We start from the raw sequence: 13,075 nt of genomic DNA on the forward strand, positions 1-13,075 counted from the left end.
ATTATTTGTACGTGTCTAACAGTACAGCACGCTGTCACAGGCTTAAGAATCCTTTATTTGTTGGTTGATTCGGGATCAGACTCAGACATGTAACGTTATGGGCCAGGGCTTGCAAAGCGCAACATCTCGGGTTGGGGCTATATGTTTTCCAGACGGGCTACCAAAATGTAAGCCCGTCGGCAGGCCAGTGAAACTTTAATAGTGAAATAACTTTACATTCTTGATCTGCATTGTTCACTCTCTTGACCTGGCGCACGTGTGTGTGTGCGGTTCGTGCTTATATTCACCAATCGGGCAGGCCAAGTAATAAAAAAAAATATTCCAATCAATCGCGGGTGGATGAGAGATAAATCATTGTGTTTGTTTGATAAAGACGTTTTGCGAACCCTATGAGAGAATCATTGCGGACCGGTTGCTGCTCCTCAAAAAAAATTCCTCACATGAACTGACAGGGGAGCAGATTCAGCAGAAGCTCATTAAATATGCAAATCTTATCCAATTCTAGCCATGGGCCTTTACTTCCAAGTCTCCAATGCGGCACGCCGATCAAAACCAGGATAGAAAATAGCCTATTACTTATTCATTATGATGTTTCTAAATGTAAAAACCACGCAAACATCATAAGTTGACCTCAGACAACAGTTTAATTTTATTTTATTTTTTTAAGCCATTTCATGACACCTTTAATGTTATTATGTGTTAAATTAAGTGTTAAATGTCCAAATATTTCAGTTCACAGAGGCGGACAATAGTGAAGTATTTTTAATTTCTACTCAATCATTTTTGCAAGTAGCCTATATGTACTTTATTACCGTTTTTCTTTGGAAAACTTTTAATTCACTACATTCCAAAGAATAATGTCATATTTTTTTATGAAAGTACCGTTTTTTTTTTATTTAATTAAGCATTAAATGGTATACAATATCAAACGTTGTGCAGTAAAAAGTACAAGTTATGCTTTAGAATGTTGTGAAGTAAAAGTTTTTTTTTAAAAGGGGGGGTGAAACACTCAGTTTCAGTCAATCTCATGTCAAACTTGAGTACCTATAGAGTAGTATTTTTTCCGGAAAAAAAACGAGCGCCTGGAGGCGTATCGTGTGGGCGGAGCTAAAGAATGACGAGCGCGCAAAGCGGTGACGTCCTCAAGCGTGGAGAGACTCTTGCTATTGATCTCAGCTAATAGATATATGATCCAGAATCATTCGGAGGCTGAAATAAATTGAACAGGAGAAACAGCAACAGCAGGACGTCCGTCTCTGTGGTATGTACTGTATTTAGTGGCCTGTCAACATTTGTGTGTCTTTACGCAGTTTATGAGGACATGATTCGGTTTAGGGACTATTGTATGCGACTAAACCTTAGCAGTAGCAAGCAAAACGGTTTTGCACGTCAGACTAGTGTAACGTTATACATAGAACAACAATGGACTAACCGTTAGCGCATTTGAATGACGAAGCACGCGATCGTGTCGTTTACTGATGTTTACTCACGCGACGATAAGCAACAGCACAGACATTTGAAGCAGTTTTACTCACCGGCTGCTTCCAAAGCAGGACCGAACCTTTATCGCTGGGACCGCTCCGTCAAAAACACACTTCTTGGAGTGTGGAGATCCACTTTGCGATGCGACTGAAGCGATGTTGTGAAGCTTCCCGTCATTTCTGTGTTCAAATCGGTTCAAATGCAGCGCTGCCTTCCCGGAATGCTGTGCTGAAGCGTTGAAGTCGCTTGATGTCACCCATAGGAATAAAGTGGAGCGCGGTGCGGACTATAACCGACATAAGTGTTCACGGACGACTGGATCTGCACCTGAGAGAGTGTTTATGGGCGTGCATTTCCTCTCTCGCTCTAGTCACGCGCGCGCACCCTACTGGGAGAAGAGCTCGTATGGCCCATACAAGGACCTTCCGATCTATTAACGTCAAGTCGAGCCATACTCGAAAAAAACTCTCCGAAACTTGTGAGAAACCGGAAGGAGTATTTTTAACACAGAAATACTCCATCAAACGTCCAACATTAGTTTTTGAAACTTTGTCTATGTTAAGGATGGGAATCCAAGTCTTTAACAGTGTAAAAAGCTCAGTATGCATGAAACAGCATTTCACCCCCCCCCCCCAAACACTGATAAAGTACATACAGCTACTTTAAAAATGTACTTGAGGAAAAAATAAAAATAATTCACTACTTTCCGCCTCTGATATGTTATCTATAAAACAAATAAATTATGTTAAATTATTCACTTAATATACTATTATTATTTACTAATTAATGAATCAACTGTAAGAAATTATGTTCAACTGGTTTTATTAAGCACTAATGTGTGTTCATATGCTTTAGTCTATATAGTATGCTATGCATATTTTAAATTAATATCAGTTGTATATACTTAGGATAATCCTTAACTGACAGTTTGGGGAGACCTGATTTCGGGGAGGACCCGATTTGTCATGACATCAGTTTTCAGGAAACAGTCATGAATAGTAGTTGATTTCTTTAACGAGGCATATTAAACAGATATTAAAATATTTAGTTAGTTATTTAGTTAGTAAGTTAATTAGCATATCTAATTTTATGTTGCACAAAAAAAAACATATGGGTATTTCATTCTTACACAATTTTTATTTAGATCATTTATTTTTGGAATTCTTGAATTTACAGCCATTTCCCAAGACTCCCATTTCCCCATGCACTGAAATCTTTCAGCTTTTTCTTGCAAGTATGCACTAATTAATGGAATCTTTGGACACAGACGTCCCTCCTTCAGTGACCACTGCAGCTCTTTGTGTTCCGAGCTGGATTTGGAGCCCAACTGGCTAGTTGCATAGCAACAAGCTTCCCAGAAGCCCCTGCTGATATCAGCCCTGACTCGACTGACACATAGCAACCCCGATTCCCGCCAGGCAACTGAAGTGAACTCAAAACCCTTTTCAGCAGCTCTGTCGACAGATTGATTTGCAAATCAAAGCATTTTGCAACAACTTATCAGCTACTGTTGTGAAGGCATGAATTGACCAATTAAAACACAGAGGTCATGGTAGGCCTCAGGAAGATTAACATCGATAAACTAGGGAATATTTACAAACACGCTAGAAACGCTAACTGACTATTATTCGGATAAGCCTGCAGGTCTCTAGGTTTTGTAACCTTCGCTGTGAGTAAAAGAAGCTCTAATGATTTGTGAATAATAGAGGAAACTCTTTTATTGCAGTGTGAGGGACTGTAACCTTGGCCGATCTGATTGTCCGTTCCAATGTAAGGAAAGTGAGCGGAAGGGTGCGATCGCTCTCCTGCTGTGCAGCTTTCCAGATGTTACTCAAAGGATATGATTTCATTCCTGTAGTGTTATCTGCACAAGCAAAACAGTCTGCAGGTCAACACACTAAGACAGGACCCCTGTGAATCCGACACACAATACTGAGACATCCCGCAAGCTGTGCACACACCCATAATGCAATACACAGACGCTCACAAGATCTGATCCTTTAGACCAACCTAACTGCACATAACATACCTTGTTACATGGACACTCACCCAAATAATCAATGCATAAAAATATTGATGAGTAAAAGTTTAATTCTCAGTACTGAGGAGATTACACTTGAGCAAGACACCTAACCCACAATCGCTCCCCGGGTGCCCCAGAGAAAATGGCCACCCAGACCACTGCTCCGGTTGTGTGTGTGTGTGTGTGTGTGTGTTCACTACTCACTACTCGTAATGTTTGTGCACTTACTATAGGTTTAGGGTTAGGTTTGTTGTAGGGTTAGGTGCAAGTAATTATGCATATTTTATAGTTATTACTACACTGTAATATACTACACTGTGTTGGTTTAACTTAAAAAGTAAGTAACCTGGTTGCCTGAATATGCCAGAAATAGTGCATATTCAACTTTTTTCCTACATTTAGATATGTGGGCAAATCCATTTTTGTCTCAGTGCATGCATTGTTTTAGTTTGGCAGGGTCACTGCTAGCTTAGCTTAGCATAATGAATGGAATCCTACTTTGCCAGCTAGCATGTCCCGAGTAAAAGTGATCCAAAAAAAAGCCCCTCACCTAATTACTTCTTGTGGCCTGTGTATTCACAACGAGTACAAATAGCGATGCAGATTAAGACTAGGCAATTTCCTAGGCAGATATTGGGACTATATTATGGGGAAGCAGAGGCGAAGCACTGCTACTTGGGCACAGAGATATCACGGCTCTCACCCTCACGTCCTCTGGCTGTTAAGCGATTGCGATGCGTTGCGTAATATTTCTGCCCCAAGTAGCAGTGCTTCGCCTGTGCTGTGAATTAAGGTTGTTGATTCTCAAAAATGTTCATTGTATTAACTAAAAAATGTGTTCAATGAACTAAACATTTTAAGGCAACCAGGTAACTTATTATTGAAATATTTTTTTACATTTTACTTGTAACGTGTAACAAGGACATTGTAAAATAAAGATTTCTTTCCATTAAATATCCATACTGCATATTGTCTTATTTGTCTAATATTATAACTTTTACATACAACTGGGGCAACAGCACTTTGCCTTAATTTTGTAACAACAAACATAAAACCTATTGCTTGTAATCTAACTTCTGTGAGCCTTGGCTCAGTTATTATGACAACAAACTTCTTTTTATGAAGTAAATCATTCCATATGCTCTGCTCTTCTGATCTCAGCATGGCGATAAGAGGTTCATCAGGCAGGCCAAACCCATCAAATGAGATAGGAAACACTATAGAATTAAAACATACAGCCTATGTGCGTGAAAAATGAAATCCTCATACATTTTCCATTACCGCCTTCCACCTTTTAAACTTTGTACAAGTTGGGTAATAGGAAAATGCATTGTTTTACTGAATAGGCTGTACAGAGAGAGCTGGCTTATAACCCACCTGTTTCAGCTGTTTTTGCAGTCAATTACAATCAGTGTATCTCTACACTTTCCTGTCCTGGGAAAGTAGCCACTGGTGGAACATTCTCTGCTCTTTGTGTAGGTCAAAAGGAATGACTCTGGGGACTCGCTGTGTTCCAGTTTTGTTACGCACGCTAAAACTATGTTCAAAAAGGGAAATGTTCGACTAAAAGGAGGAAAGAAATACATATCCTCTGTACCCTTGAGCACAGTCCACTTTAACTAACTCTCTCTCTCTCTCTCTCTCTTGTTGTCTTCATCCAACTGAGGTGAATGGCCAAAAAAGACATGGGAATGCAAGAACCATCTGTCCATCAAGACGCTAACTCTCATTTTTAGAGAAGACAAAAAAATAGTAAATAGTAAATTACTTCATCACAACGATTTGATATGTGGTAATAATGTACATTATGAATTAAGGAAAGCATTTTTACAGGAGCATCCATCCCTTTTTATTCAAAGTACATGAAATATCATTACTTTCTTTGTTTGTTAATCTCCAGAGATTTCCATACACGACCAGAAACGTCATATGAACATCATGTCATGAAGCGAGACTGAACTGTGTAAATTCATACTTTGTTGCTCCTTAAAGGAAATAGTTCACCCAAAAAATGAAAATTCTGTCATCATTTCCTCACCCCTGTGTTGTTCCAAACTATGAATGTCTTTCTTCTGCTGAATACAAAAGAAGATATTTTGAAAAATATGGGCAACCAAACCGTTGTGGGGCATAGTATTAAAGAAGTTAATGGTGCACTATAACTGTTTATTTTCTGACATTCTTCAGAATATCATCTTTTGTGTTCACCAGAAGAGAGAAATATATTATATATATATATATATATATATATATATATATATATATATATATTTTTTTTTTTTTTTTTTTTTTAAACACCGTATAATTCTTGAGAAGGCATTGATTCTCATGAGATTCCTTGATTCTCATGAGAAAACATCATTCACACTTTGTATTATGCAATATATTTTATAGTATGCACAGATGCAAAGTTTACTGTAAGTCAACGCTAAATCTCTGACCTAGATTTTTTCAGAAACGTTGACACATGCATTTTGACTAAGCCTATGTTAAAACAGCAGGGATCAACAAACCACAACTCAGCTGAAGGCAAATAAAAACAACTTTATTCAAAGCACCATAAAGACTGATAATAAATGCATTTTAAAAGGGTCAGCACGCATTTGCTTTGGTGTCAAAAAATAACATGAGATTTTCAGTAGAGAAATAACGTTTCACTTTGGCTTTTTGCTCATTGAACTGAGCCTGGCATCTTCAAATCCAGATTGGATAACTTCATGCCTCCTTCACATATGTCCTTACAGCCACCACATCACCCATCGTGCATTTCTGCCAAAAGAAGATATGGTTATAAATACCTCAAAAGATTCAACTGAGAACGCAAATGAGAAAACAATTTACTCCAAAAATATCTGTAAAAAAAAAAAAAAATTATATATATTATATATATATATATATATATATATATATATATATATATATATATATATATATTACAAAATGCGTTTATGAGAAAAAGTTGCTGCCAAATGTAAGTACAATCAACGTGGATGATTAAGTTATTTCAACTAAAATTATATTAAAATGACCCAAAAAAAAAGAGTTAAAATCTTGTAAAAATTGCTTTACTTACTCTGACGAGTTAAAGCAATGTAAAAACATGTTGTAATAACTTTTGAGTATGTGTATATAATTTTAATATATATATATATATATATATATATATATATATATATATATATATATATATATATATATATATAATTATTATATTTTTTCACAGTGCTATTTTCCATTTATATTGGACAATATCATCTTAAATCTTTAAAACCATCTACAAAGGGAATAATCTGGTAACATTTTAAAATAACTTTTAAAAAAACAGATTCATGCTCAGTTAATTATTCAGGCTTTCCATATTTTTCTGCGAATTTCTATTAAATATTTAGCTGTCTGTGGTTACTGGATAAGGATTTTAATCATTTAATATAGATTGCATATTATATATATATATATATATATATATATATATATATATATATATATATATATATATATATATATATATATATATATATATATATTCAGAAATCAAATGGTGTGTGTGTGTAATCCACAATTTCTTTGGATTCTTTTAAAAACATTAAGTTTACAAAATATACACATTTTAACAACCTAAATATGAATATATGGAATTATTATACATTGAATAAAAATAATATATTTATATATATATTTATTTTTACATAAGGTAACATTCATAACCTTTTTGAATTTGCGTTAGCAATTATCTTATAAGAATTATATAATGTAATACCATTTGTGTTATGACCTGTTCTATAACGTGTTTATAATAAATAAAAAGAGTTCTTACAGCTACTAATTTCCCATCCGTCACCTCCCTCTCTATCGTGGACTCCTTGCCATCCCAGGTCTGTTTCTGCACAAGCTTGCCGTTCTCAAAAGTCACGACAGTCTGCAGATAAAGAGAGAGAGGAGTCCGTTAACTTCATATCACACACAGCTTCAAACCACTGCAAATATCCCCCACTATTCCGCTGTTACAAACCGTGGTCTTTCTATCATCTGCGGTGGTCTCCTCGAATGACTCGTTCAGTTTAAATTTAATCTCAGTAGTTTTGAAAGTGCTCTGCGACTTCAAGCATATGAGCCCTTGATCATCCACACACACCACCAGGTTGGGTTTGGTCCGGTTTCCCACCTGACGAGTAGCGAAACCGACACCTGCAAAAGGGAGCGCGCCTCCTTCAGTCACGAGACACCTTTATAATGATGACCATCAGCAAAAGAATCCTAACTTATTGCTAAATTAATTAACGCACTGACAAATTTGATTTAACTGTTTGCAAGGGATTTGCAAAATAACATGCATTTGATTTCTTAATAAATAATTAAAGGATGAAGAATAATACCTAGAGCCTTCATGTACTCGTCAAAGTTTTCACTGGAGGTCATCTTCCATGTCCCCACGAATTTGTCAACCATTTTCTGGATGATGATGTTCCCTATCACTCAATAAAAAATACAGCTCAAAGCTCAGATTTGATCTGATCTGATCGAATGACTGCAGGGTTTTTGAACAGCTCCTCCAGCACGTGCATGATCACACTAGCCAATCAGATCCATTCATCCAGCGTCACTGAGCGGAGTTCCTCAACCTCCCACACGCAAACGCAACTCACAAGTAGGGAAGGGTTCGCATATTTTGGGACCACAAAAACGGTCATAAAACATTCACTGGGTCAGAGGATAACAATAACAAAGTTCATTCAGATGGTTAAGTTGAATGGGTTAAGAATGACGTGTTTTACAAACTATAAAACAGAACCTTATGACTGAAAAGATGACAAACTTACTGTTTCATTTGTTAACATGATAGGCCTACATAGTTTGAAAATGAAAATACTTCTACAGCATCTGTTAATCTTAGTTAATGTTAACCACAACATTTATTAATACATAAAAGTTCACCCAAAAAATGAAAATTATCCCATTATTTGCTTACCCTCATGCCATCCTTGCCAGGTGTAGGCCTATACGACATCTCTTTCAGACAAAAATATTAAGAAAAAAACATGTATAATAAAAGCTTTATAATGTGAAATAAAAAAAAATCCATATTTAAACTTTATTAAGTATCTAGCTGTCGGCACAATGCCTTCCGTATAAGTTAAAGGGGGTAGTTCACTTTAAAATGAAAATTCTGTCATTACTCATCCTCAAGTTGTTTAAAACATGTATGAATTTCTTTCTTCAGCTGAACACAAGCAAAGATATTTTGAAGAATGTCAGTAACCAAACAGTTAAATGGAGCCATTGACTTCCATAGTATTTGTTTTTTTTTTTCCAAAAAATGTCCAATAAACTCCATTTATGTTTTTTTGCGTGAAATATTTTACTTTATAATGTGTTAAATATGGATATTTTTCTTACACAAACCCATCAATTCGCTTCAGAAAGCCTTTATTAACCCACCAGAGCCGTGTGGACTACTTTTATAATGGATGGATGCACTTTTTTTTGTGCTTCAAATTTTGGGCTACCATCCAGTCATTATAATGCTTGGATTGGCCAGGATACGTATTAATATAACTCCAATTGTATTCGTCTGAAAGAAGAATGTCGTAAACACCTCGGATGGCTTAAGGGTGAGTTAATCATGGGGTCATTTTCATTTTTGGGTGAACTATCCCTTTAAATTTTCTGTTCACGTTAGCCTAGTTAATGCACCCTATATGTTATAACATGAATATAAACATTTTATTAACTAACATTAATGACTTAATACATGTTATAATATTGTATTGCTCGTTGTTAGTTAATGCATTAACTAATGTTATTAACTAATAAGACCTTATTGTATGCAAAATGTTACCATTGTACTCTAATACAATGCATATAGACAACTTGTACATTTTTCAAGGCAGAATCGTTTTTTTCCCCTAAGCATTCAAAAATTATTTCACAGAAAAAAGGCAAAGTATTTCACTGACATATTTTCACATAAATCATCACTCAGATAAAGAAAGAGAAAACCAGACACTACCAAATGAATGGTTATGAGTCCTGTTTCAAATACTGCATATGTTCAGAAGCGAATACTGGCATACTATTTACTGTGCAGAATACACTGTGCGCTGCATAATATTACTATTCTCTAATAGGAATGGTAAATAATAATGCAATAACAAACATGCAAACTTCCTTCAGGATTTTAAAGGTTTTAGAATATGATTCTTTAACACTAAATGGTATGCATTAATTACCTTGATGTAATGTCACATTTGTTGGGTGGGATTCACATTTCCACACAATGTTTGTCATAGTGGAATAGAAGATGAGTAGAGCCAATTGTAATGCTTGAATATATATAATTTAGAAGTCTCACCAAAACTGTGCAGGACAAAGTGACTTCAACTCATAAATACATGAGAGATACCAGTTTTATTATACATCTACGCACATATAAATACATAATATAGAATACACTACTTCTTCTTGTCTCCTGCTTTAGCCTGAGGATCTTTGGCACTGCACCTGTTCTGTAAGGCTGAGAGCATTTCTTGAGTGGTTAGTTTGGATCCTTTCATCACCAGCCTCTCTCCATCCACTGCAAAACACCACAGCTATGTTAACTATGCTGAATGCCTTACATTATTGAAGTAATTCAGGCTTAAACTAAGGTCACTCACTGAATGTGATGTCAATCTTTGGCTCTGATCGGTCATGTTTTACTTCTGTGATAACTTCACAGTTCATATTTGTGGATCTAATTTTTTCAGACCCGACCATGATGAGAAACTCTCTGCAGGAAGGAAAGGGACATATGACGTGTGTTTTTGGGGCTGTGGCTCACATATGAATTTATGAGGGTATAATTCAAAGTACATATAACTTATGCAATAAACATTTGAGGATTGTGGAAAACAAACCTCAAGTTACTCTCACAATAAATGTCATCAATACAGAGTGGGCAGTTTGTTATTTAGAATGGATTATTTTGGGTTAGTTCATTTTGCATAGCCTTTCACAAACTGAGAACATTTTCAGTATTGACAGTTGATATAACAGACATAAGAACATTTTTCTATAGAACCAAATGCCATAAAAAAAATATGGAATGGAGGCGTGAAAGTTATATAAAATGCATACATAAATGTGAAATACGATGCCAGTATACATAGTAGGGGAAATAGGAAAATACTAGTCCGTCCGAGCATAGCCTGCTGCAATTACTTCGTTTACACTGAGAGGGGCGCCAGAGATTTAAGAGATGATACATTAATTCTACGCGATATCACACGCATGTTCATGTAACGTTTAACAATACATTCGCGTACTATCGCGCATAATCGCCATATACTAGTGCACTTTGGTCCGCTAAAGTGAAATGTCGGGTGTGGAGAACAGTTAAACAGCTAAGAACGTTGCAACCAAGCATCTATAAACTGAGAAACACACGGTTACACCTGAATAAATATAACTGGCATCATATAGTCCCATTATAATGCATCATATATTCCGTCCTTATGATGGGTATTACGCATAGGTATTACGGGACGACATAAAACAGCAGAGCTCATTAAGTCATGACCATACAAAAGATTTTAATTTAACAGACAGACCTGTTTAACATTAACCAAGCTCATTTAAAGTAAATCGAGGTATGTAGAGTATGCTTACCTTGTGGAGCGTACATCAGATTCAAAGGGGCAAAACTGTACAATAATTTTCTTAACCGTCTTTAACACTACTGCTCCCCTGGACGCCGCCATCTTTCTCTACATGACCTTTCACCCGCTGCCGATGACGTATGGACACGGGTTCGTCGAAACAAAATATGAAAGTGTCACAATTTCTAAGTGTTATAATTAATTGCAACCTAGTTTTAAATATGGGATAATTTTTACTTAATTCAAATTGCTATTATTTATTTGTTTTTTGTTATTTATTCATCAGACTAAATTGAGTAGCTTAACCAAAACCAAATTTTGCTAATTTTTAAACAGCCTTTAAAAGATGATTTAGAATCTATAAAGCTGTTTAGTAAATTGTTGTGATGCCCTTTAATTTGAAGTTCAACCTTTTCATTATTATTATTATTAATTATTGCTGTTTAAATTTCTACTCGCAAAATGTGTACAATTTGTGAAATGTCTCAAGATCTTGGTGAAATTTGTAATTTTGAAAGATTAATAAAAGAAAATATGAGATTTTTTTTATTTATTTATCAAAAAGCCCAAAGAAAGGTGTTGTTAAATTAATTTAATATATGTTTCTGATGCCCTTAAATTTCTATTTTATTTAATTTATTTTAGATAGGCTACTGCTGTTTCAACTTGTACTTGCAAATGTGAAAATTATTTTGTCATTTGGAAAGTTCAATTAAATACGATATTAAAAATAAATAAATCAAATGTGCAATATAGCCTATGCTATTTTTTTTTTCATTATGAGCATATGCTTTTATACACATACATATATTTTATGTATTGTATCCCATATTTTATATTATTTATATTACTGTCCTGGTTCATTCATTTAAATTATGTTATATTAATAGCCTTCAAACATAGCCTATTTTTTCTGTCAATATAACATTTTATATCTGTACTGAAAGTCTGGGATTCAAAACTGTTCTGAAATAAAACCGTTGCAAATAAATACCGCTCGTTGCTTCGTTTGTTTAGTAAAACAAAAAACAAAAAAAAACATATATATATATATATATATATATATATATATATATATATAGAGAGAGAGAGCACATTTATGATCTATGCATTTTCAGTGTAAAGCATTTTATTGACAAACCAAATCCAGTAGATGGCGCAAGTGGATAGTGTAGTATTCTTTATACCCCACGGTTTACCTTCCACATCATCTTATGTTGGGTTCATTGAGTTCTTTTTTTTTTTAGTCTAATCTTGCCGTATTGTTCTTCACACAGCCGTACATTATCTGTGTTGGACAGCCATCAACTTTAATTTGTTTAAATGCACTTTCAAGAAGACATCAGTTGATGATGTCATATTGTGCCAAGCCAAACACTTTCCTCCCAAAGCAGTATCAAGATTTCATAACTTTCTACAGCCTTTTGCAATTATGTCATCAATAACTGCTCTTTCATCAAGACCATACTCCCATTGTGACATTTTGTACAGTTCCTAAATTTGAGATGTTGAACAGAGTTGATATAGAAGATACTCCCTGTCCTTTGAATTGATGCAGTTTGAACTTAAACCAACAAGCACATCGAAATTCTTGAAGCTATTCCCCAGATGAGGTGTGAGATGAGAGAGTGTCAGTTAGTCATCGTTCAAATAAGATGTGAATGAGTTATATCACCCTGAAGAACATCTGAACTGATCAGAAATATAAAGACATAAAATGTAAGCCCTCAAGAATATTATTAATATGCTCATATATTTGTTCAGTTTTAACAGTTAAATTAGCAATGTTTTAAAGATTGCAGAAACTATTTGAGCAGAGATCATTTTGATATCATTAATCAAATTAAACAGACTTACAAGCCTATAACTCTGTATTAGGCCAATATAAAATATACAGCCAGAGCATAATCATGAATAATATCAATGCTTTTGCCTC

The 13,075-nt window shown here is 35.0% G+C and overlaps 2 protein-coding genes across 2 annotated transcripts; both read right to left on the bottom strand.

Annotated features, from left to right (window-relative positions):
* Positions 1–6,029: 6,029 nt before the first annotated feature.
* fabp4a (fatty acid binding protein 4a) lies at positions 6,030–8,496 on the bottom strand. The gene is made up of 4 exons (XM_067425854.1): positions 7,879–8,496; positions 7,515–7,690; positions 7,320–7,421; positions 6,030–6,274 (listed from the first exon to the last, which is right to left on the bottom strand). Exons 1-4 carry the CDS (start codon positions 7,949–7,951, stop codon positions 6,221–6,223), a joined length of 405 nt encoding a protein of 134 aa, XP_067281955.1. The 5' UTR covers positions 7,952–8,496; the 3' UTR covers positions 6,030–6,220.
* Positions 8,497–9,891: 1,395 nt separating this feature from the next.
* On the bottom strand, positions 9,892–11,285 carry mrpl53 (mitochondrial ribosomal protein L53). The gene is made up of 3 exons (XM_067425855.1): positions 11,150–11,285; positions 10,159–10,271; positions 9,892–10,076 (listed from the first exon to the last, which is right to left on the bottom strand). Exons 1-3 carry the CDS (start codon positions 11,239–11,241, stop codon positions 9,955–9,957), a joined length of 327 nt encoding a protein of 108 aa, XP_067281956.1. The 5' UTR covers positions 11,242–11,285; the 3' UTR covers positions 9,892–9,954.
* Between the last annotated feature and the right edge of the window lie 1,790 nt (positions 11,286–13,075).

Source organism: Pseudorasbora parva, chromosome 19, assembly GCF_024679245.1.
Source record: "Pseudorasbora parva isolate DD20220531a chromosome 19, ASM2467924v1, whole genome shotgun sequence".
NCBI lineage: Eukaryota > Metazoa > Chordata > Actinopteri > Cypriniformes > Gobionidae > Pseudorasbora > Pseudorasbora parva.